The sequence below is a fragment of the Amphiprion ocellaris genome, chromosome 12, assembly GCF_022539595.1.
Source record: "Amphiprion ocellaris isolate individual 3 ecotype Okinawa chromosome 12, ASM2253959v1, whole genome shotgun sequence".
In the NCBI taxonomy this organism is placed as follows: domain Eukaryota; kingdom Metazoa; phylum Chordata; class Actinopteri; family Pomacentridae; genus Amphiprion; species Amphiprion ocellaris.
The window spans coordinates 7320320-7345066 of NC_072777.1; the positions used below are offsets into that span (position 1 = coordinate 7320320).

The 24747-nt window shown below is 39.3% G+C and overlaps 4 protein-coding genes across 4 annotated transcripts; all 4 read left to right on the forward strand.

The window, feature by feature from the left end:
• The first annotated feature begins 478 nt into the window (after nucleotides 1–478).
• Nucleotides 479–14092, forward strand: LOC111572000 (nucleolar protein dao-5-like). The gene is made up of 5 exons (XM_055016172.1): nucleotides 479–1060; nucleotides 3585–4206; nucleotides 8113–8487; nucleotides 9036–9488; nucleotides 13699–14092. The coding sequence occupies exons 1-5, from the start codon at nucleotides 694–696 to the stop codon at nucleotides 14045–14047; spliced, it is 2166 nt and encodes a 721-aa protein (XP_054872147.1). The 5' UTR covers nucleotides 479–693; the 3' UTR covers nucleotides 14048–14092.
• LOC118470676 (histone H1-like) lies at nucleotides 3573–6665 on the forward strand. The gene has a single exon (XM_055016083.1). It carries the CDS (start codon nucleotides 3605–3607, stop codon nucleotides 4208–4210), a length of 606 nt encoding a protein of 201 aa, XP_054872058.1. The 5' UTR covers nucleotides 3573–3604; the 3' UTR covers nucleotides 4211–6665.
• LOC111572007 (histone H2B) lies at nucleotides 7891–8555 on the forward strand. The gene has a single exon (XM_023275467.3). The coding sequence runs from the start codon at nucleotides 8117–8119 to the stop codon at nucleotides 8489–8491; it is 375 nt and encodes a 124-aa protein (XP_023131235.1). The 5' UTR covers nucleotides 7891–8116; the 3' UTR covers nucleotides 8492–8555.
• Nucleotides 9586–13255, forward strand: LOC111572001 (histone H2A). The gene has a single exon (XM_055016084.1). It carries the CDS (start codon nucleotides 10813–10815, stop codon nucleotides 11197–11199), a length of 387 nt encoding a protein of 128 aa, XP_054872059.1. The 5' UTR covers nucleotides 9586–10812; the 3' UTR covers nucleotides 11200–13255.
• Nucleotides 14093–24747: the final 10655 nt, after the last annotated feature.

Sequence of the window (24747 nt, forward strand, 5' to 3'; positions counted from 1 at the left end):
TGATTGCTTTGATCGTTGTATTTTTGTGGATCATTATCATTTAAGAATTTGCAGCTCAATATTGTGACTGATTTAATACATTGCAGAAAAAAATTGCAACTGTGATTATTCTGTCATTGACATACATTTGATTAAACAATGAAATGAGTATTGCTGGAGTATTCAGAATATTACGTTCTAAGATCACCATGATATCTGATCCTGTGTTAAACAGATCAACAGATCAGTAAAATAAATACAATAAGCACCATTAAGATAAACCATCACTACGCACAAACTGACGTTTCAGGGTTTTATCAATATGACCACCAAAAAATACTTTTTCAAATGTTTGTTCCCAAAACTAACATTTCTTCTGCTGACCACAGTGAATGTTAATATCTGATTTGATGGTCCCTTTACTATTTTAAATGACATGTTAGATTCATGTTTATATATTGTATTATTGCTTTGTGTGTGCTATATGGTGACAGTGCTCTGTTTTAAACACAATTCTTATTGTATCTTCTCAGCTGCTGTAATGTGTGAATTTCCTGCTGAAGGATCCATAAAGACAGCAGCTGCTGATCCTGCTGTTGGTCAGTTGGTGGCGCTGATGGAGCAAAGAAGGTTTATTATTAAGCAGCATTGAACATCCACAGAAGAAGAGGAGGCTAGCCTCTGTCTTCTATCACGTCCTCAGTAGAGAGTTAAATGTCCGTGAATCCAGCAGCTGCATCATTGAGCAAAAAAAACTGTAGAAGAACAGCGATGTCTGGACGAGGCAAAGGAGGGAAAGGACTCGGTAAAGGAGGCGCCAAGCGTCACCGTAAAGTTCTCCGGGATAACATCCAGGGAATCACCAAGCCCGCTATCCGCCGTCTGGCTCGCCGCGGTGGAGTCAAGCGTATCTCGGGTCTGATCTACGAGGAGACTCGCGGTGTGTTGAAGGTGTTCCTGGAGAACGTCATCCGTGATGCCGTCACCTACACCGAGCACGCCAAGAGGAAGACGGTGACCGCCATGGATGTGGTGTACGCTCTGAAGAGGCAGGGCCGCACTCTGTACGGCTTCGGAGGTTAAAGTCAGCGATGATGCAGCAAAACAATGGTCCTTTTCAGGGCCACACATCTACAAAGAGAGCTCGGTCCCACTAAATGCAGTCTGCTGTGACTTAAGTTGGCATCTATATGGCTTTTTTTTCTCTGCTTAATGAGGTTATATATATGTGTATATAACACGACGGTATTGTCTGTTTCCATGTTTTTGCAAGATAACCAAAGTACGCTGTTCATGTTTAGTAACCGTGCATATAAAAAATAACTGCTACTCAAGAAAGTATCATGTGTGACGGCTGAGTCAAGTCTTTCTCTCTGTTTATGATCAGTCTCCCTTTTTTAATTTTTTTTAAAAATTTATATATATATATATAAAATTCTGCACACATTTATTCCTGTTGTGTTTGCTGCTGGAGAAAAGGAGGTCAGGGATAGAACTGAGGAGGGTGCAAAGGAAAGATCAGTGAGTGTGAGGCCAATTATTGGAAGAAAGTGGATGAGTAACAAGTAAACGAGACCTGGAGAAGAGTCCAGACCTAATCAGGTCAATGGGGAAAAACAGGGAACCTGAACCTGGTGACAGAACCTGGATCAATAAGTTCAATTTGAATTTCAACACATGATACTGGTCTCTCCCCATCCAGTCTGACTTTCCTCACTGTGGGATCGAGAAAATGTTTATCTGATAATAACCGACATGCTCCAAAATATTGCTTTGGTTTTCATTAATTCTGCTTCTCTGTTCTTACTAAGCTTAGCTCGATCAGTTATAAATACATGAATAATTTTGATTGATTACAGGATGTTTAATGTGAAGTTGTTGCTAGAAGTGTGATTTTTAAGATGTCATATCTGTGTATCCAGTTATTGTATTTACATAAATCTGTGTACAGAGCAGCAGCCTGCTGGTTCATTGTATTAATGACCACTTATTGAGGTTAAAAAAAAAAATGCTCTGAAATTGAGTATTTTGGTATTGGATGACAAAACTATGATATTAGAGAAATACAGAGTGAAAGTGACTCAGGAAGAGCAAGTAGGAGAGAAAAGTAAAAAAAAAACAAACTGTGAACTCTGAATGTTAACAAGCTGATCAAGATTGCTACCAAATTAAGTATTTTAACACTTAAAAATCCTGCCCGACTGCGACAAGTCCTCTGTAAAACTACGAAAAAGAAAACCCAAAAAAGACCATAATTCTTTTCCAACGACTTCAAAACTTGGCAGCACAGGTTCTAAGACCAGGAGGAGAACTCAAGTTTTAAAGTCTCTGATCTGGTTACTTGTCTGTTATAGAATTGTTTTTCAGATCATTTAATTGGTTAATAAAGCTCTTAATAGTCTTTGTCTTCATCAAACTTTTAAAACTATCTTATCGTGTAGCCAAGATATTTAATTAAAAAAGGAATTTTCTGTTTTGATAGAACAATTATTTTAGTGACAGCTGCATGTTGCTGTCTTTACTAAAGTCATTGATTTCTTAACCACTCAGCAAAAACAGGCTGATGTTAGATGATTCAGAATGTTTTGTAAATTATATTTCAATAGGATTTGAGCCTCTCATGTAGTTCCAGTCTGGATGTAAATAATTCTTGTGCTATTAATTAATTAATTAATTAATTTTACAGTTTCAGTTTCTTGCATAGTTTCCCACACCAGCCCACAATAAATAAATGTGTTGATCAGAATGAATAAAAAGTTAGTTTAATTGTAATCTAACAGGGGAATTCAGTATCAGTAACTGCAAACAAGATCTATGTGATTAAGAATAAATGTGAAAAACGTTAATGCAACTAAAAGATTATTAATACGTGTATTTAAACATACAAATGATACCATAAGACGATTTCTACACTCTATAATAGATACACACATTTAGAAAGACAACGTGGATCTGAATACAGAATACAACAAAAAACTTTAAAAATCCTAAATATTCAGAGAGAAGATGTAACGTTAGTTAAATCAGAGATTTATTAAAGTGTCGGTGCTTCTATAATCCAGCATTTAGTCCAGACAGAGTTTCTTCCAGCGGATCATTCAGACACCAGCAGACCCCGAGCACCGGCAGCGTCCGTGTGTTTACCGGCGGCCGAAACTCTCCGCTTCCAGGCCAACAAAACAGCGCAGCGCCGTCGTTTTCCTTCCACTGTGTCCTCACATGTTTCTGCTAAACGGAACACCGATGTTCCACCGGAGACGTGGAGCTTTTAGTCGTTTTAGGAGCACAAATGTGCAGAAAAGTGTCAACGATCCGCCTTCGGTCCCCGTGTGTCCGACAGCTTAGAAGCCTCCTGGAAGCGAGAGACAAAAAGCTGGAAGCCGAACATGAGCCCAGTGTGGAGGGACACGCGTGTCGTCGGCGTGGCAGCGACCGTGGAGTGTGAAAAGATGATTTTGTGCGTCTTTTGTGTCCAAAACGTGTCGGAGAAAACACAAATGTGGCCGCGTTTGAGGAGGCGGCAGCCCGGTGTGGTGTGTTGCCTCTTTACGGTTCTCATGGTGTTTATAAGTCCCGCCTCCTGCCTTCAGCTTGAACACTTTGAGATAAACAGGGACAGAGAAACATGGCAGAAGAAGCTCCAGCAGCTGCACCGGCTAAAGCCCCGGCCAAAGCCCCGAAGAAGAAGGTGGTCCGGTCCAAGACGGACGGACCCAGTCTCCCGAAGCTGATCATCGCCGCTGTGGCCGAGTCCAAGGAGAGGAAGGGGATCTCACTGGCTGCGATCAAGAAGGTGCTGGCGGCCAAGAAGGTGGATGTGGCGAAGTCCAACAAACGCATCAACACCACCGTCACCAAGATGGTCACCAAGGGGGTTCTGACCCAGACTAAGGGCACCGGAGCCTCCGGTTCCTTCAAGCTCGCCAAGAAGGAGCCCAAAGTCTCAAAACCGGCCAAGAAGGTGATCAAGAAGAAGGCTCCCGTTAAAGCCAAGAAACCTGCCGCCGCCGCCAAAGCTAAGAAACCTGCCGCGGCCAAGAAGGCAGCAGCTAAGAAGACAGCGGTCAAGAAGTCCCCGAAGAAGGCAGCAGTCAAGAAAGCTGTCAAGAAGACACCGAAGAAGAGCCCCAAGAAGCCCGCTGCTAAGAAGCCCAAAGCTGCAGCCAAGAAGCCCGCAGCCAAGAAAAGTGCAGCCAAGAAGCCTGCAGCTAAGAAAGCTGCAAAGAAGTGAAGCTGCTTCATCTCCACTCACTCATCAGCAAAGGCTCTTTTCAGAGCCACCACAGTCTCCACTAAAGAGCTGCTGCCTCACTCATCACTACATCACCACTCAACATCACTGCTCACATTTTAAAGCTCAACAAGGTGGAAACTCTACATTCAGCTCTAAACTATTAAATTATAAATTACTATAAATCAGTCTGTAAAACATGAAAAACACGCTGGCTTTTAAAGGAGCAGCACTTAAATATGCTAAATTAAATATAACTTGTAATTCCAGTATGTTGCATTAATTACTTATACCTTTTATAATAATCTTCACCATTTTAAAGGAGCAGGACTGAGTTCTTCCTGTCTGAGGAGGTACTGTTACCTCCTAGTTTATTTGTCTTTGTCAAAAAGAACAATAACCTAAAAAAGAAAAATGAAAAGAAAAAAATGTCAAAATAGCAGAAATACATTTGACTACATGTTTTCAACAGCACTATCATACTGTAAATGCGTACTAATATGAGCTGAACTTAAAAGAAAATTATCTTTGCATTACTATTAAACAATTAGTCCAAACTTAACCCATTTAATCCCACTGGCAACAGTTGTTGCTGCTCATTTTTCTTTTAATTTTTATTCTCTAAAAGTGCTGCTTTGGCATTGGACAGCTCATGCAAGTTTTAAAATCAAAGAATAGGTTGTCTCCTCTAAATTGCATCAACATCATGTAACTAGTGTGAATGGTCACATGACTAGGCCTCTTTACTTCCTGCCTGCACCGATGGAAGGAGATGTCTGCCTCAAACTTGTACAAGAAGAATTTAAATACCTTAATTAACAGATGTAACTGAGATATTTTGTACATACATTTTTAAAAGGGTCTACTACTCATATATAATGAGAATTTTATCCCTGCATGCATCTTTTGATCATAAGAAGAGTAAATGTAAGCATGGCAACATTTGTTGCTGCTAGCATAATACATAGTCATAGTGTCACGCTATTTGTCAAAGGTTTTGGCTGTTTATCCAATTTATCTTATGTTTCTTTTTTTTCTAAACAGTTTAAAACTATCAGAGGTTTTGAATCATCTAGACTTAAAAGAGCCCCAACCTGATATGTGCTACATCACAGTCATTCCTACAGTATAAAAAGATGCAGTTAAAGTTGACTGATAGTGACCACTCAGATAGAGAGTAGCAGGTACCGAGGAGAAACAGGCCATTTGTCTGATAGACTCCTGAATGGTGAAGCAGAGGTGACCAATCTGGAGGATGATGAAGATGTTCACTTGATAAGTCTAGACCATGCAATAACTACCCTTTAAAATAAGCAAAATAGGAACAGGGTTTTTAAAATATCACAATGACCAGCCACATCCAATAAACCAGATTTTGTGACCTATGGAGGAACTGCAGCAGACTGCATGAAACAAACTAAAGCAGACCTTGTTGATTTGTTCCTGCTGATGTATCCTCTAACTCTAAAGGTGTTCACAAGATGATTCCATGCACAAAACAGTTATCGGGTGCATGAAAGCATTATGTACACTCATCTTCTGGTCATGATGTTAGTGGTCAGTAAATAGTCAATCTAAGCTACTGCCACAGTGTGAATTTATCTTATTTTTCTAAACTACGGTCAGTTCTTATTTTGTAAGATCAAACAGTCTTAGCTCTACGGTTATTGAACTGTTTTATGAGACTGTGAAATGCAGTAATTGTAATGTTGTCGGTTTTAGTTCTCTTCAGTATGCATTGCCATGGTATCTTTATGTATCTTATAAACAATGTTCCCTGTAATTTTTCCTGAGTGTGAGCAAACACACAAACTCCCTGAGCGTTCCTTGGACCACTGTGAGCAACATCAGACGTGTGCACTGTGGTCACACCAGCATCACATCCATTCAAGTTACATGGTTCATTAAAAGAATCAAATTACAGCATTTACATTTCTGTTAAAACACTTTGTCAACAGGAGCCAGTTGAAGGCTGCAGTGATTTTAGTGACACTACAATGTATAAGAGTGAAGTTATTGAATATTTGTCTCTCTTTACTGTTGCAGCGGTTTTGCAAATTGCAGACGGTTCCTGTTCACTCCATAGACACCAATGTTATTTGTGCAGCTTGAAAGACAGCTACTTTTGATAAAACTGGGCTTGTAGCACATTGTCTGCCTTACAACGATGGGAGAGAGACATCCTTTATGTTTGGACAAGCTATTTGTAACGACTCATTGATGCTGGAAGTCCGAATCTGTGAATATCTTTCAACTTTACTGAACTTGGGGCCACTACCACCTAAAGAGTGATATATTTAATTTTGAAAAAAACATTTAGCCATACTGAAAGCTTTAAGTGCTTTATTAACATAGAACTAACCATTTTGTATTGTTTTATGATCACAGGTTCTGTCTGAAAAGAAGTGGCCTCATTTTAAACAGTGAAACCATACTAATAAAATGTAATGACCAACCAGTGAGTAATACTGGATTCTGCAAAAACATAAACAACTGGATGCAGAGAACTGTACAAAGAAATTCTCTACAGACTTTTTTTTCATCTAAATCTGAATCTTATCTTCACACAATTAATGTATTAACTTATATATATGTGTATGCATGTATTTATTGATTTATTTAGTACTGTTAACATAGAGTTCTGAGTGAGTTTTTCTTTAGATAGGGAAAGGCCATTTATTGATCACATATAGGCTATTAAAAAATGTTTATTAAAAACTAAAAAGCATTTAAACAACAACAACAAAAAACAACAACTTAGGCATTTATTGAGTCTCTAAATTGCTGTAGAGTCTTTAAAGTCATTAAAATCATTAAATTGCGTCTTGGACCACATCAGCATGATTAAAGGCATTGTCTGGTAAATTAACAACCAGATACTGATGTCCCTTACCGTATCGACTTCAGGAGATAATTGAGGATGAAAAACTGTGACCTGCTGTTTGGGTTCTCTCTGTTCTCATGTTTCTTACATGTTGGTCTCCTGATGCTGCCTTACTTCAGCCAGTCCATGAGCAACAGAAAACACAGTTTGCCCTGTACCTAATGCCAGGGGTTCAACTCTTCCCACTCATATCTGTAATTTTCTAAATGTGTTTGCTTCTTTGGACGTGGTGGAGTTCCGGGTGTAATATTCCGGGTCTTAATATTTCCTGTGTTTTGGTTTGTTCATTGCACAGTTCTGATGAGTGTGTGACAGACGTGTATGTGACATTTATGAAAACACGGATCAACAATTAATTGTCAAATAAAGAACGATTCCATATTTTAAGGGACTGGTTGCAACTCTAACTCTCACAGCCATTCCATCTTAAAAGAACCGCATTTCTTTTTTGCTTTGGCTTGGTGAGGGGATGTGCCACTGCCAGTTCGTTTTGCCATTATTATAAAGGGTCAACATAAGCAGCACTTAGCATCATTAGCGGCCTTCACTCCACATCAGCCACACCGCTCTGCTAGCTAGAACAATGGTGGCTGCACAGAAGGACGCCTGTAAATGACGTTGATTAGCTGCAAAAATACGGATGTGAATCACATAATTGGCTGGAGCAGCCAGTCACCGATCACTCTGACTCACACTGAAAAATAGCACAGGATGAATTACGTGTTTATTTTATTTTCAATTTAGGTTGTTTTTTTTTGTGCGCAGCGCAGATTTTCTGTGCGCGGAGACCGTGTCAGCAGTGCGCAGCTTAGAGGGAAAAGTGGTCACATCTGAAGAACTACATTGAAACTGTCGGAGGTCTCCAGCTTTCTGTGTCGTCTCCATGGAAACCAGACTCCAACCAGCTGAGCAGATCAGCCAATGACAGACGGGGGGCTGCGCAGTCGTATTTCCATGCGGCCTGTATAAGAAGAGCCTCTCTCTGCTCTGAGCTTCAATCGTTACTACAGTGACGGAGAAAGATGCCAGAACCAGCAAAGTCCGCCCCGAAGAAGGGCTCCAAGAAAGCGGTGACGAAGAGCGCCGGAAAGGGCGGCAAGAAGAGGAAGAGGAGCAGGAAAGAGAGCTACGCTATCTACGTGTACAAGGTGCTGAAGCAGGTCCATCCCGACACCGGCATCTCGTCCAAGGCCATGGGCATCATGAACTCGTTCGTCAGCGACATCTTCGAGCGGATCGCCGGCGAGGCCTCCCGCCTGGCTCACTACAACAAGCGCTCCACCATCACCTCCAGGGAGATCCAGACTGCCGTCAGACTGCTGCTGCCCGGTGAGCTGGCCAAGCACGCCGTGTCTGAGGGGACCAAGGCCGTCACCAAGTACACCAGCTCCAAGTAAACACCTTCATCATCCACAACACACAACGGCTCTTTTAAGAGCCACACACTTGATCTGCAGAGCTCTAGATTCTCTTTCAGCTGTGTCCACACTGTCATCTGTAGGACCAAATTTGAAACAATTTCTTATTCTACTAGCATAAAGCGTTTTACACAAAACGCAACAAGCCGTTATAAGCACACAGGATTTCACTACACACCGCACTAAAGCTCCCTTATACAGCAAAACTTTAGACACTACATTTCAATATTCACGTTTTTCCAAAACTATTTTCCTCAGTGCTTAAATACAGTTCTTCAATACAATTCCTTCTTTATCGTTGTCTTTATCTTGTTTTCTATGAGCCAAGAAGCTTTCCATAGTGTTATTTTTTTAGGAAAATAAAGGAATTAAGTCATTGAACTAATAAAATAAAACATTTAAACTTCAGTATAAAATAAGACGAGTTTAAATCAGGATTTATGAAAGATGGCGGCTGCTGTGGAGGCGGGGTTTATTTCAAACGTCACATTCATTTCATCCAATACACGCTCTGATACCCCACATGCGGCACCGCTCTGGACCAATCAGAGCTGCCGTTGCTCCGCCGCTCTCCATATAAGCTCGCTGTTGCCGCTCAGTCTCCACTTGTGTTTTACTGTTGGACCAGTGAAGACAGAGGAAGCAGAATGGCCAGAACCAAGCAGACCGCCCGGAAATCCACCGGAGGAAAAGCTCCCAGGAAGCAGCTGGCCACCAAGGCTGCCCGCAAGAGCGCCCCGGCCACCGGCGGCGTGAAGAAGCCTCACCGTTACCGTCCCGGTACCGTGGCTCTGAGAGAGATCCGTCGCTACCAGAAATCCACGGAGCTGCTGATCCGCAAGCTGCCCTTCCAGCGCCTCGTCAGAGAGATCGCTCAGGACTTCAAGACCGACCTGCGCTTCCAGAGCTCCGCTGTCATGGCTCTGCAGGAGGCCAGCGAGGCTTACCTGGTCGGTCTCTTCGAGGACACCAACCTGTGCGCCATCCACGCCAAGAGGGTCACCATCATGCCCAAAGACATCCAGCTGGCCCGCCGCATCCGTGGAGAGAGAGCTTAGACCCACAGCACTCACTTTACACCTGGCACAACGGCTCTTTTCAGAGCCACACATGTTCACTAGCAGAGCTCAACCACATAACTGCATTAATCATTTATTTACTTTCATATAATTCTGACCGGCTTTTTGGGAAACTCCTTTATTTGCATATGTTATATATTTAGGTCTTACTGTACGAATGAGATGCGCTTCTTAAACATGTAATCAGGCTGAACTTTAGCGTCTGTCCTTAAATATGTCAAAATGCATATGAAATCTAGACCTTTTATATGTTGGAGAATACAGAGGGAAAATAAGCACTGTATATGTTTAAAGAATACAACAATATTTAGCATTTAAGTATGCTTATTTATATAAAGTACAGGGTTTGAAATGTCCTGTTAAACTGAGGTGAGTCAGTTTGAAAACTGTAAAGCACAAAAGTACTGATTTTTGATTAATGGCCCAAACAATCTTCATAACAATTATTTGCAATTTTATTCATTACAATTGTATTTTCATGTTTTATAAAGTAACAAGAGAAATAGTGACCTCTTTTCTGATCAGTGAACACTCCACTCTCACTGATAAAATACTGACCAGTCACATTACGATTAGTCTAAACAATATTAATTTATATCTGTAATGATTCCATAGTCAGACTCTGCTGATAGATGTTTAATGGTTTTGTACATATTTAAAGAGCAGCTGAAAACAGCTGATTTTCTATTTTACTTGATTTATTTCTGCTGCTCGGCTGGACTATTTATAAAATTGATTCACATGCACGAAGTGACTGAAGTCACATATTTTCCTTATGTTTATTGTAAGTCATCAAGAATTTCAGGGAATAACAATGATCAACTTGACATTCAGAAATGCTTTAACCTAAATAGCTAAATGATGAAAAATACAATATTTTTTCAACACGCAGGATTAAACTTGAATTCAAATTCAACTATAGCTTATTCTATTATATATACTTGTGTTCCTTTCCAGCCAGGATTCTATTTGAAGTAAACTAAAACCATGTTTCACTAAACTGCAGTTAAACAGTTTCATTTTAAACTGTGCATTAGTGATGTGTTGGTCTGAATGAAGCGGCTCTTAGAGCGACAATAACTCTCCTCTGATTGGACGATCACATTTCCCTCTCATTCTGACCAATCAGTGAGCAGCTGTGTTCCTATATAAGGCTGCAGTTTGTCGCCTTGACGTTATTCTAGTTTCTGTTCTCAGTAAGAAGCTTTTATTGTCTGAAACATGTCTGGACGTGGAAAGACCGGCGGCAAAGCCAGAGCCAAGGCAAAGACCCGCTCCTCCCGGGCAGGACTTCAGTTCCCGGTGGGTCGTGTCCACAGACTGCTGAGGAAGGGCAACTATGCGGAGCGTGTGGGTGCCGGCGCTCCCGTCTACCTGGCGGCTGTGCTGGAGTACCTGACCGCTGAGATCCTGGAGCTGGCTGGAAACGCCGCCAGAGACAACAAGAAAACTCGCATCATTCCCCGTCACTTGCAGCTGGCTGTCCGCAACGATGAGGAGCTCAACAAGCTGCTGGGCGGAGTGACCATCGCTCAGGGCGGCGTGCTGCCCAACATCCAGGCTGTGCTGCTGCCCAAGAAGACCGAGAAGCCCGCTAAGTCCAAGTAAACGATCCACATCATGTAAAAAAAACAAACGGCTCTTTTCAGAGCCACACACAAACTCTCAATGAGCATCTATCTAGGTCCTTTTGTGTAGGAAAATATTACAACTTGTAGCCTCAGCTACTTTTGACTTAATGACACATGAAGTTAAACTGTGTTTCAGGCTGTTTTTCTACAACGGTATATCTGACAAATAAGTACTGCTCTCACCAACTTTCGTCACTACAGTAGGTATGAGTTTAAGTTGTTCTCCAATACTGAATCACCACTTTCAAGTAAACAATTTAGAAAAGGAAATCAACTCTTATCACTGATTCTAGTATCTTTATATTGAGGGTTTTTTTCTTTGTTTGTACTTCCCTGTGTAATTTAGATGGTGATAATATATTTTATTTAAAAAATTTAGATCTCCATGTTATGTTCCATAAATTACCCTGTATAATTTAGAAATTAAGGTTTCCGTTGATTTAGTCAGTTTGACTCCGCCCACTGAAACTGTCATCGACTGTCCTCTATTACGTCCGCAGTTCAGCCCTGTCTGTCAGCTCTGGTAAAGCCAAGCAAAGGATTCACATCCTGCAACAAACCAGCGGCTCTTTCCAGAGCCATAAACTCTCACTGAGCATCGGCTGTCCTTCGTTCCATGCCATGTGGATGTATCCAATGGGCAGTTACGCTAAGATTTAAGCTTTTATTATGTGCGGTCCCGTTATCTGGAGTAGTAGAGACCTATTCTAATTATTCAAATCTCCTTTTGAGCTCGACATTCATTTTAGTGTACTCATTATCTATATATTTAGAAAATATCTTTCTGCATCGCGGACTGGCACCTGCTCTTCCCCATATTTTGCCAGTGAGGGCTCTGAGGGAGTCTGAGTCTACTGTTGATAACGGGAGCATGTTCTCAACAACATACCTGCCTATCATTCCACTCAGCTCAGTCTGGTGTCACAAGTTTTTGTGAAGCTTGAGCAGAAAAATCCAGCTTTAGCTGCTTGGACAGCGTGGCTCAGTGCCCTTCATTTGTTAGCGGGGCTCACGTTAGCCACATCTGGCATGTATAATCATCATCACAAAACTGGCCAACAATGGTGCTTTTGGCCACTAATTTTGTAGAAACGTGTGCCATTGAGAGATGCTTCATTAGATTTGAGTTGTGTTGAAGAAATTTCACTCTTAGTCCTTCGAAGTTTGCTGCAGTGGGTTGTTTATTGGTACTCCGATATAAGGTGGGCTTACCAATACAGAACATGAGTCTGTAAAGGTAAGCCGACCCAGAACATCTGGAGAGTACCAAATTTATAGGGATGGTCAGAGAGTGGGTCAGAGGGTCGGGGGGCTAAATACAAGCATGAAAAGTGGTTCATTTGTCTTTGGTTGCTAATCAGTAACAGAGGGTAAGACATAAAGAACAAGGAGTAATTCAATCAAAGGATCTGGCAAACAGATGCAAATGGAAAAGGTGTGACAACACAAATGAAGAGGGTGTGTGTGTGTTTGGGGGGGGGGGTCTGACAGACAGTAACAAATAACAAAGATAAAAGAATTGTGGATAAATTAAATGCAGGGGGTGACAGGTGACACTAATACCAAAAGGTTGCTTACAATGGACCTGGACAAACATTTCATAACGTACACTTCACATGATGCACGTTCTTGCCTTTTACCTCAAGGAGAATAAAGTAATGTCTGTACTTCCACTTTGAAAATTCTGTTAAAAAATTTTGCCACCCTTGTATATATTGTAAATAAAGCTGCTGTAACAATGTAAATTTCCCCTGGAGTGGGGAGAAATAAAGAACTTTATCTTATCTTATCTTATCTTTTCCTTCCAGACTCGCCACTGCTGCCGCTGACCTCTGCTGTTTTTTTTGTGTGCATGTCACGTGTGTGATTTGCGTGTAAACTGAACACTGACTCTGATTGGCTGACAGTGAATACTTACTCTACCTTAGCCAATTATCATCACTGTTGCGGTCGTCTCGCCCCTCCCTCCTCCCTCACCAAAGGAAAAAAAAATAAACAGCTTTGCAGCTCCTGTGGCTGAGAGACAAGTCGGATGAGAAGGGCTTCATTGAGTAGCTTTAGGTTTTAATTGTCGGTAACGGCCTTGGAACGATGGAAATACTAATTAGTTTGATTATCCGTTACTGAAAAAAAAGCCGTTAATTTTAACACCGTTATTCCCATCACTGAATATGACATGCTGAATTCATGTTTATATATTGTGTTATTGCTTTGTGTGTGCTATATGGTGACAGTGCTCTGTTTTAAACACAATTCTTATTGTATCCTCTCAGCTGCTGTAATGTGTGAATTTCCTGCTGAAGGATCCATAAAGACAGCAGCTGCTGATCCTGCTGTTGGTCAGTTGGTGGCGCTGATGGAGCAAAGAAGGTTCATTATTAAGCAGCATTGAACATCCACAGAAGAAGAGGAGGAGGACCGCCTCTGTCTTCTATCACGTCCTCAGTGGAGAGTTAAATGTCCGTGAATCCAGCAGCGGCATCATTGAGCAAAAAAACTGCAGAAGAACAGCGATGTCTGGACGAGGCAAAGGAGGAAAAGGACTCGGTAAAGGAGGCGCCAAGCGTCATCGTAAAGTTCTCCGGGATAACATCCAGGGAATCACCAAGCCCGCTATCCGCCGTCTGGCTCGCCGCGGTGGAGTCAAGCGTATCTCGGGTCTGATCTACGAGGAGACTCGCGGTGTGTTGAAGGTGTTCCTGGAGAACGTCATCCGTGATGCCGTCACCTACACCGAGCACGCCAAGAGGAAGACGGTGACCGCCATGGATGTGGTGTACGCTCTGAAGAGGCAGGGCCGCACTTTGTACGGCTTCGGAGGTTAAAGTCAGCGATGATGCAGCAAAACAAAGGTCCTTTTCAGGGCCACACATCTCCTCTACAGAGCAGCAACCTGATGCTCCTCAATCACTCAATATTGACTTTTAAAAACTGATCTGCTCATACAAATGCTCCTAGCCATACATCAAATACATTTCTCTGCAATTTACATTCAAGTGGGTGTCCTGTGGCAGTTACAGCAGCTCTGATGTCACTCCCTGTTTATAGTGACTTTGATTTTCTGTAGTGGTCTATCCTGTACATGTCCATTCCATGGTGTGAAGCTGGTCAGACTGCTATTGTGTCTTTTGTTTCTTGAACTTTAAAATGTGAAAGCTGAGAGATTGCTGCTGGACAAAATCAGGTCTGATGACATACGAACTGAGGATCCTACAGAAAGACCAGGGAGTGAAAGGCCAACTATAGGAAGAAAATTGACCAACTACTACTACCGATCAACTACAGAATAAAAAGCTTTCAATGATTGTCTTTAGCTTACAGGATGTTTAATGTGAAGTTATTGTTACAAGTGTAATTTCTAAGAAGTCCTCTCTATGTGAATCTACTTATCTGTATTTACATGAATGTGTCTAAGGAGCAGCAGCCTGCTGGTTCATTGTATTCACGCTCTGCTATTGAGGTAAAAAAATGCTCTGAAACTGAGTGTTTTGGTACCAGATGACAAAACCTTAACATGAGAGAAATACAGAGTGACAATGACACAACAGCAAGAGAATCTTCTCTGAATATTAACGGGCTTTTCTAGATCACTACCAAATTAAATATTGCGTAAATTGAAAATCCTGCCTGTGACCAGTCCTCTCTAAAACTATTGCAGCCAAACTAATAGATGCTTTTCTCAAATGCAGAACTGACTACTGTAATGTTCTCCTGCCTGGTCTCCCTAAAACGATAATTCTTATACTTCAAAACTCGGCAGCACAAGTTTTAAGACCAGAAGGTCTGTTTTAGTATTGATTTTAAGATCCGTTAATTGATTAATAAAGCTCTTAATAGTCTGTCTTTGTCTGACTTTCTTTATTCTCATGAACCCTCCAGAACCTTCAGATTTTCTGGTTTTTAATTAAACCTGAAGTCAGAACAAAAGCCTGTAGTGAGGCAGTATTCTATTCTTACATCTGTGGAACAGCAGAAGACATGAGGGCAGCAGATTGTTGATATTTTAAAAGCAAATTCAAGAATCTACCTTGTTAGTCAGACTTTGATTTATTTGATAGATTTTATTTATTGTTCTTCTCAAAACTAACTTTATGCACTGACTTTTATTTTTTTCATCAAACTTATTTTATGTCATGTAGCCAAAATATTCAGTTAACAAAGGAATTTTCTGTTTTGATACAATAATTATTTTAGTGACAGCTGCATGTTGCTGTCTTCATTGAAGTCATTGATTTCTTAACCATACACCAAATGCAGGCTGATGTTAGATCATTCAGGATAAAGACAAAAAAAATAATGTTCCTGTCATCCTCCAAAAATCCTCAAATCATATTTCAAGAGGAGCCTGCATGTAAATCACTCATGTGGATCCGTGTATGGATCTGGTAATTGGATTTTCCGTTCTGAAACAGGTATTGAAAAACAAAAAACGAATGTGTTTTTTTTTCGTTTTAAAATACAAAAATTAAAATTGAAATACAAGGTGTTTTTCCTTTTCATGATCAAAAAGGGATATACTTTTTTTTTTTTTTTTAATGCTTTGATTTTCGTTTTATATTTAGAATAACAAGAAAGTAAAGTCAGTAAGAGACAGAAACGAAAAAAGGTCCGTTTTTTCATTTTCTGAGACCGGAAGTGGTCATCAGCAAGCGTGGAGCCAAACAGAGTACATAGACTGTACATACATTTTTTTTCGTGAGTTTTCATGGTCAAAATGAGAGATCAGGTGGCCGATCTTTAAAAAAATCAATATTGATTTTTTTATAGAGCGTTAAAGTTTTGCGAAGCCAGGGGGCGGGACTACTTGATTGACAGTCCGGTCTGGAATGATTGACAGGTCCTATGCAGAAGGCAGCAGAGACTCTGCTCTCCTCGTTTGGATTAATTCTGATATAATAACTTTTGGTTTATTTATCGGTGGAGCAGCGGAACATTTTCCACAGACAGTTTTCCTGCCCGTTGGCTTGTTTTAACCAGTTTTCTACCTTCGGCTGATTCTACCAGCAGACACTGAAAGGACTCTGATAGTTCGGTAAGTTAAAGTTTAATGCACTTTATATGCAGCTTTAGTGTCAGATGTAATGTGTGCCATGCACTCCAGATGTTGGTGGAGTTTGTTTCAGTGTGTGTTGACCAGAGAAGAAAGTTAGCATAGTAAATATTAGCTTTAATGTTAGTTATGCTAACCGAGCTAGCTGCTCAGTGGTAGCCTAATTAAAGCTAACGTAGCATCAAGCTAATGTGTTGAGTTTCATGTAAACAGCTGAAGTGTGTTGTGTTCTTGTAATGTGGTTCATTAAGTTCATAAAACTGTGGCTGGTTGACATTAATGTAACGTTCAGGAAACTTAAATATGATTAAAACAGTAATGTTAATGTTCTAGTTGTCAGTAATCAGCTTTAATTTGACACAGTTTTAAATGACATCAGTTTCATTAATTTGTTGAAAAGTGTCTCATTTGTTGTTGTGATGTTGCTGCTGATTCATTAAAAGCAGATGATCCATGTTGAAGATACATTTAGTTCTAGTATCAGAAGTACAAGAAGGAAAATAGAAGGAAAAGGGAAGTTTAGTTCTGCTCCATCGAAGATTTCAGGATTAAAATAACTAAATGAGTCTTTATGCCTCAAACTTTATTTTTACAATAAAGAAATAATCACAGATAATAAAAAATATAAATAGCAGAGAAAACCTGAGAGAATAATTTCCTGAAAATTCTGTGAAGGAAAAGCAGCTTTTATCCTGAAAGATCAGAATCATGAAAAAATGACTTCTTTCTGATCACATCTGTTCTTCTGCTCACAGTCTGCTGCTGCTCACATTCTTCACATTTATAGTCCACTTTTAAAAGTTCAGCAGACAGGTGCTCTGCTTTGGAGTGTGACAATGTTGTCAGTGATGTGGAGAGTGAAGTTTCCGTTTCACCCACAGCATGCTTTAGGGCAGCCTGGTCGGACTTGATGTTTGAAATACTGACCGACAGCTCAGATTTAACTGTCTGTAGTTCCATTTTGATGGGTGTTAAACTTTCACTCAAAGCCGCCAGGAGCTGGGTCTTTAAAATAACCGCCGTCTCGTTACAGAGTGAAGGCAGCAGTTCCTCCTTAAGGTCAGAGATTGCAGCATCTGAGGGCCTCTTCAAAAGAAGATGTAGTTGATGAAGGCGTTCTGGAGCAGGACCAGAAAGACCACGACCAAGCAGCCTTGAGATCTTAGGCAGCGTCTCCCTCAGGTGGGTGTCAACGGTATTCATGGTCAGGTCTGTGGTAATCCTGTCAAAAAACAAAGCAGAAAAAAATCTAGATTATAAATCAACATGTAACCAAAGCACTCTGTGTATAACGTCATAGTATAGGATGTAGTTCAGAAAATGTCAAAGTATAGTATACTTTTTCAAGAATAACATAGTATGGCCTGTAGTTCATAGTATAGCATGTCGGCAAAAAAACCCAACTGATTATTATGTGGTTCAAAAAGTGCAAAATGATAGGATGTTGCCTAAAATTGTCATGTATGATACGTGGTTCAAAAAATGACATAGTGCAGTATATTGTCAAAATAGTATGTTTTTCAAGAAAACATCAGAGTATATGTCATCTAAAAAATGCCATAGAATAATATTTCATTGCACAAGTAAAAGTATAGTAATTTTTAGAACTGTTCAAATTCTTATAATATGTTGCTAAAAAACTGAAAAAAACTAAAACAAAAAAAAAAGTCATAGAAATATGTCAATTTAAAAAGCCTATAGTATAGTGTCGCCCAACAAACGTCATAGTATAGCATGTCGCTCTTGAAACGTCACAGTATAGCGTGTCATTCTAAAAAAGTCATCGTATAGCCTTTGGTCCAAAAAACGTCATAGTATAGCATGTCGCTCTAAAAACGTCATAGTATAGCATGTCGCTCTAAAAACGTCATAGTATACCATGTCACTCTAAAAACGTCATAGTGTAGCATGTGGCTCTAAAAACGTCATAGTATAGCATGTTGCTCTAAAATCGTCATAGTATAGCATGTCGCTCTAAAAACGTCATGATGTACCATGTCGCTCTTAAAACGTCATAGTATAGCATGTCGTCAAAAAAACATCATCGTATAGCATGTCGCTCTTGAAGCGTCATAGTGTAGCATGTGGCTCTAAAAGCGTCATCGTATAGCCTTTGGTCCAACAAACATCATAGTATAGCATGTCGCTCTAAAAACGTCATAGCCTTTGGTCCAAAAAATGTCATAGTGTAGCATATTGCTCTAAAAACGTCATAGTATAGCATGTCGCTCTAAAAACGTCATAGTTTAGCCTTTGGTCCACAAAACGTTGTTTTGTCCCAGCTGTCTGAAGTAGGTGAGGAGCAACACAAAAACAGTACAAACGCTAGTTTCCATAGTATTTATTTGAAAGAGGAAGTTTACAACAACAACAACATGTGAGGGAGTTAAAAGCAAATGGGTGTTAGTAAAATAAAAATAAATAAATAAACAGAACTAAAAGTGAACTTCATGTTGACATTGATGGGCATTCCAACCAGGAACAAAGTAAAAGATAATCAATATGAAAAAAAAAAAACTCTTCCTGTTCACCTCTTCAAGCCCAAAAACACACCACAGTAGCACCCCAAACTAAAACTACCAATGGGTTTCCTGTTTTCCTTTCTGAACAAGTCAAAGGTCCCTCTCTATCTCCCCACACATCCACCAACCACTGGAACACATTTCCAAAGTTCTGCCTGGCCAGCTCAGCTTCCCCTCAGAAGAAATGCTGCCACCTGCCAGATGAAGGAGCCTTTTGAGAGGCAGCTGGCATCGTGATTTGACTGTACTTTGGTCTGTTCCAATCCAGCTTCAGCTCCAGAGATGGCAGGTGGGACGAGTCAACGGAGGCCGGGTGGACGAAGGCATGCAGCTGAGTACAATCCAGAAAACAACAGAGGAGGAGTGCAGCGGCCAGGGCCAGAACAAGCAGAGTAACATAGTATGTATCTTAGAAAACATCATAGTATAGCTTTTGGTATGAAAAAACGCCATCATATACATCGTATATTGTACAAATAACAAGTCAAAGGAAAGAGACATACATTGTAGAATTGTAGTAATTGTGGGCTGACGGATTTACTGATTATCAGTATTTTATTTTTTACTGATTTACGGTAATAAATACATTTAAAAATGGCGCTACTTTGGCTCTGAACCTTTATCTACCTGTGGTCGCTCTGTCTTCTGGAGTGATTTGATTGGTTATACGTCAGGAATAAAACTCCTTTAACTTAACATCTGTAAACAAAACCAAAACGTATCAACAAAGTTTTCTGTTAGAGTTTGTGTTCTTCTAAGTTTAACTCCAAGATTTTAAATACTTTCATTTACTGCAAATGAATATCTACTCCAAATGTCTCACTAATAATTATTATCAGCCTTAAAACCCCACAAAACACCCCTCTATAGTGGACCACACTTAGTACAGTCCGGTTCCCCTTTCTATAAATCTGCTTGGAATCTTCCACTTCCTGTTTGTCAAAGTGGCCTTCTACCTGGACAGGTTTTGTTGGAGCTCATGCAACAAACATTTTGGGTAACTGCACTTTAATATGGATGGATGACTCTGAATTAGAGTCTGTTTTAATGAGACTGAGTTAAGATGTGTAGCTCTGTCATTAAATAGGAAATTATTTGTCAGAATTCACAGAGGAAAGTCTGAAATGTTTGCTAGGTTAGCGTCCCACATGTTCTTTGGCTCAGCTAAAGCTAACTCTCTCCAACTTCTGGATCTCTTGAGTTGCTTGTTGTTAAAATATCTTACTAGAGGTGCTGAAGCTCAGAAAGTCTGAGATGTTTGTTCAAAATAAGCTCATTCTCAAGTCTTATCTGAACTGTCCTCTTTTGTTTGAACTTTCCCTAAACTTAGGAGTTAATGACAGAGCAGCACATCCAGACTCAGTCTCATTTATGTAGAGATTAAACTTCAGTGTCATTCATTGATGTTAAAGTGCAGTTTTTCAAACGTTTGTTGCACATGCTCCCGACCAAAGCAGTCCAGGTGGAAGACGATGTGAAGAGAAAGCTCCAGAGGATGAATATCACACATTTACTTTGGAAATAAATGTCCTTTAATTAGACATTGTCATGCAAAAGTTGGATTTCCCTTTAATGATGTTCAAGTCTTTGAGTGTTTTGTTGATGTTTGTTTCTAAATGTTTTTTGACACTCGGCCCCAAAGATTAAAACCTTTTACGGCTCACAAGCTTCAACAATTCACACATTATCAACTATTTTTCTGACTAAACTAAGATAAAAAGTGAAAAACTGACTGATTCCTGCACCATGAATGTAAATCTTTTTGGTTTTTATGACAGTAAAGTGAATATATTTGGGTTTGACATTTTATAAACCAAAAGAAGAAATGAATTACTGGAGAAAACAATCAATAGATTAATGGACAAGGAAAATGTGTTTTCCAACATATATGTCTGAATTACTCCAACATTACAAGATACATACAATTTTAATTCAATTTTATTTATATAACACCATTTACAGGTCAAATTGTCTCAAGACGCTTTATTTTTATATTTTTTTGTCATATTTAAAATATGTCAAAGTAAGAAATTTAAACCTCTTGGCTAATCCAATTTACTGTTTGGTTTTTAAGAGACTAATGGACAATTAAAATAACTTTCTCCACTAAAACTACTAAACATGAGGTCAAATAGAAGGAAGAGTTTTAAATACTGCAGTCCCACGACGACAAGAATAAAGTTTGTCAACAAAAAGTAAATCTGCTAGTGGATTCCATTAAAGTCCTAATAAATGATAATAAAGTGTGATACTAAAGGTTTGTGGCGCTAAAAATCTCCAAGTAAAGATATGAAGTTGAACATCTGGATGGAGGTTGATAAAAGTTGACCTCCCTTCATTTCTGTGGAGCCGACTCCATGGATTTTATGGATGGTGGTTAAAGACCTGCTCTTCTAGTCGTCTTCCTTCTAGTCGCTGTAAAAAGTCAGTCCATCCTGGCCGACTTCAACACCTCTTCATGACAACTTGTTCTGCCTCAGACCTGGTGGAAACTCCAGAAACTCGGGGAAAACCTCTGGAGACTCGAAGAACTCGTGGAGACTCGAAGAACTCGTGGGGCGGGGGAAGGTGTGGTGGGCGGTGGGGGGAGGCGGGGGAGTAGAGGGGGGAGGCCGCCACCCACCTCCCCGCCTACTCTCCGCCCTGACTCCACCCAGGCTCCGCCTTGGCTCCACCCATGTGGTCACTTGAGAAACTACGATGCCAAAGGGACGACGAATTTATTTCTTTTCATCTGATCTGTAGCTCAGTGAGTTAAGGATTTGCCTATGGAGCTGCAGGTCGCTGGTTCAAGACCAGACCCTTCTTAAATTTTATCAAAATCCTGACAAAGACAAAGAAAGAAAACTGCCGGTGGTGGGTCTTGAACCCGCTACCTTCCAGTTGGTAGTCCGTCTTCTTATCCCCTGAGCTATTCGCTCAGATACTAATTCTTCTTTTTTTTGCGCATTTATCATCTATTTTTTCTCGTTTTCGAGTTTTTTTTTAACTCGAGTCTCGACTCGACCGTTTTTCTCAGGAGGTTGGACTTCAGCCTTTGTGCTGGAGGGTTGAACCCTCAGTTCCGAGACTTTCCAAAGCCTCCACACCTCCCGAGTCCTCAGGACCTGAGCTTTCACACAGTCTGAGGGCTGAAATTTTCTAAATCCCACAGTAGTTCTCTGTTAGATTGAACTTTCAGACAGTCCAAGGACTGATATCGTCTAAGTTCCTGAGTACTTCTCTGTTAGTTTGAACCTTCAGACAGTCTGAGGGCTGAAGTTTTAAAAGATTCTCAGTACTTCTCTGTTAGTTTGAACCTTTCGACAGTCCGAGGACTGAAAACCTAAACGTTCTTGAGCAGTTGTCTGTTAGTTTGAACCTTTAGACAGTGTGAGGACTGAAGTTTTAAAGGTTTCTCAGTACTTCTCTGTTAGTTTGAACCTTCAGACAGTCTGAGGACTGAAGTTTTAAAAGTTTCTCAGTACTTCTCTGTTAGTTTGAACTTTCTGGTTAACAGAAGCCTTAAAACTTGTGACCATGAGTCTTGATTTCACATTTAGACCATTGATCTGAGTTCTTCTCAGACCTTCACCTGTGGGTTTTTTAGAAATCCTCAACAAACTTTGATTCTCTTCAATGAACAGTAAAGTTTGTGGAGATCAGAAGGTAACATTAGTTTGATCCATGCCTTCAACTACTAATAGACTTTATCTGGAAAGCAGTTTTCTGAAATGAGTTCTTAGTAAATCTGTCCACAATCAAACCAAGAACATAGAAAGAGGAAATGTTTGAAGAAACAACTTGATGTTTTCATTTCAGACTAGAAAACACTTTAATAACTTTATCTGTTTTTGCTCTTTTTGATCGTTTTATTGTCTCTTCTGTTTAATTTGATCTTCTAAAGTTTAACTGGTGTCTTTTCAAATGTTTTGTCTTTAGTTTGATTCTTCTTAAACGTTTAGTTTTGCCCTTTTCTCACCTTTTATTCTTTTATAATGTCTGATTTGATTTCGAAATGTTTTGTCTTTTTAATGTTTAATTGTTATTTCAAATGTTTTATCGGCTTGTTTGAATTTTTTTTCTTTCCCAATATTTAATTTTTCGATTAAATCTTTAAGGTTTTTCTTTTTAAATGTTTTACCACCTTTTAATGTTTAATTTTCTTTTTAAATGCTTCATTGTATTTTCTGTTTAATTCCTATTTGAAGTCTTATTGTCTTTAAGATGTAATTTTCTAATTAAACATTTAATTTTTTAATTGAATGTTTTGTCTTTTTAAAGGTTTAATAATCTAATTAAATGTTTTGTATTTTTTAAATGTTTAGTAGTCTTCTTGTTTAATTGTGTTTTTTAAATGTTTAATATTCTTCTTATTTAATTGTATTTTTTTAATGTTTAATATTCTTATTGTTTAATTGTAATTTTTAATATTTGTATTTTTAAAATTTTGTTTAATTTCATAGTTACATGTATTGTATCTTGTTTAATTATCTAATTCAATATTTTGTCTGTTTAATATCATTTAATTGTATTTAATGTTTAACTATATTAAACAGACAAAATATTGAATTAGATAATTAAACAAGATACAATACATGTAACTATGAAATTAAACAAAATTTTTAAAATACAAATATTAAAAATTACAGATAAAATATTTTCAATAATTACACATTTAAAAAATACAATTAAAATAGACGAATATTAAACATTTAAAAAAATACAATTAAACAAGAAGAATATTAAACATTTAAAAAATACTTTTTAACAATAAAACTCTTCAAAAGTTTTATTGTATTAATTTTTTTCCCCTTTGATTTAATTTTTGTTATGTAGTTTATTTCTTTAATCTTCTTTTTCTGTCAAGATTTTAACCCCAACCTTAAAAAAGAAATAAACCCTTAGATCACAATGAAAATACTTCTGTTGTCACAATCATGAGTTAGTCAGTTATTCAATTTATCAATTCAGCTTTATTTGTTTAGCACCTTTTACACAGATGACAAAACTAAACAAGCAAAGAGAAAAAAAAATATGCTAAAACTATGATTAAAACTCAAAAACATTAAAAAAAAAAAAAAAATTTAACATGGTAATAAAATCTTGTGTTCAGGGGATGGAGGGAGTTTATTGAAGCCTTCTTGGGCTCACATGGGAAATCATTCAAAATATAAACTTGATATTCAGTCTAAGGAAACTGCAGAGCGACAGAAGAACCAACAATATCTCCTGTTTTCTCCTTTAATGAGTCGACTCTTCTTGTCCTTTCAGACCAAAGAACTAGACTCTTCACAACCTGCTCAAACTCTTGGTACAGGATCTCACCACACGGGTCAAGAAGGTTTCTGTCTCATTTCTACTCTGAAGCTCACCTTCTCCTGCTCAAACTGCTGACAAATGTTTCTGCTGCTCTAAAGTCTGGTCTCCAGAACTTCCTAAAAACTCTCAAAGTCTCTTCTGCTGCAGGTTGCTTTGTAGAACTGTTCCAGAAAACCTCACTAAACCACATGGAGGGGCCTCAAGATAGTCGTCCAAATGAAACCATACAAAAACCAAACTAGCACAACCCAAACGCTAAAGTCTCCTGCAGCCTACCAGAGAACCTCTGAGAACAGAGAATCAGGACAGGAACTCTTACCTTCTGGACAACCAACGTTGGTTCTCAAACAAGAATACAGAATGTGTCTGACCAAAAACCTCTAAAGACTCACTACAGCCAAGATAAAGACACAACTCAGCTGCATCGAATCCACTAATCACTGCACACATTAGCACCATGTGCTAACTGTGGCTAAAGAACCACATTTACCAAGACAACTATCCAGTACAAAGCCCTAAAACACACCAAGAAACACATTAAAGTCTATTTTACTGCTGGAAGCTGCAAACCAACTCCTAAAGAACAAACTAAAGCAATGGAGCCAAACCCGGTTCAGTGGTGAAGAGAAGCAGAGGAAATGTTTGACTGCAG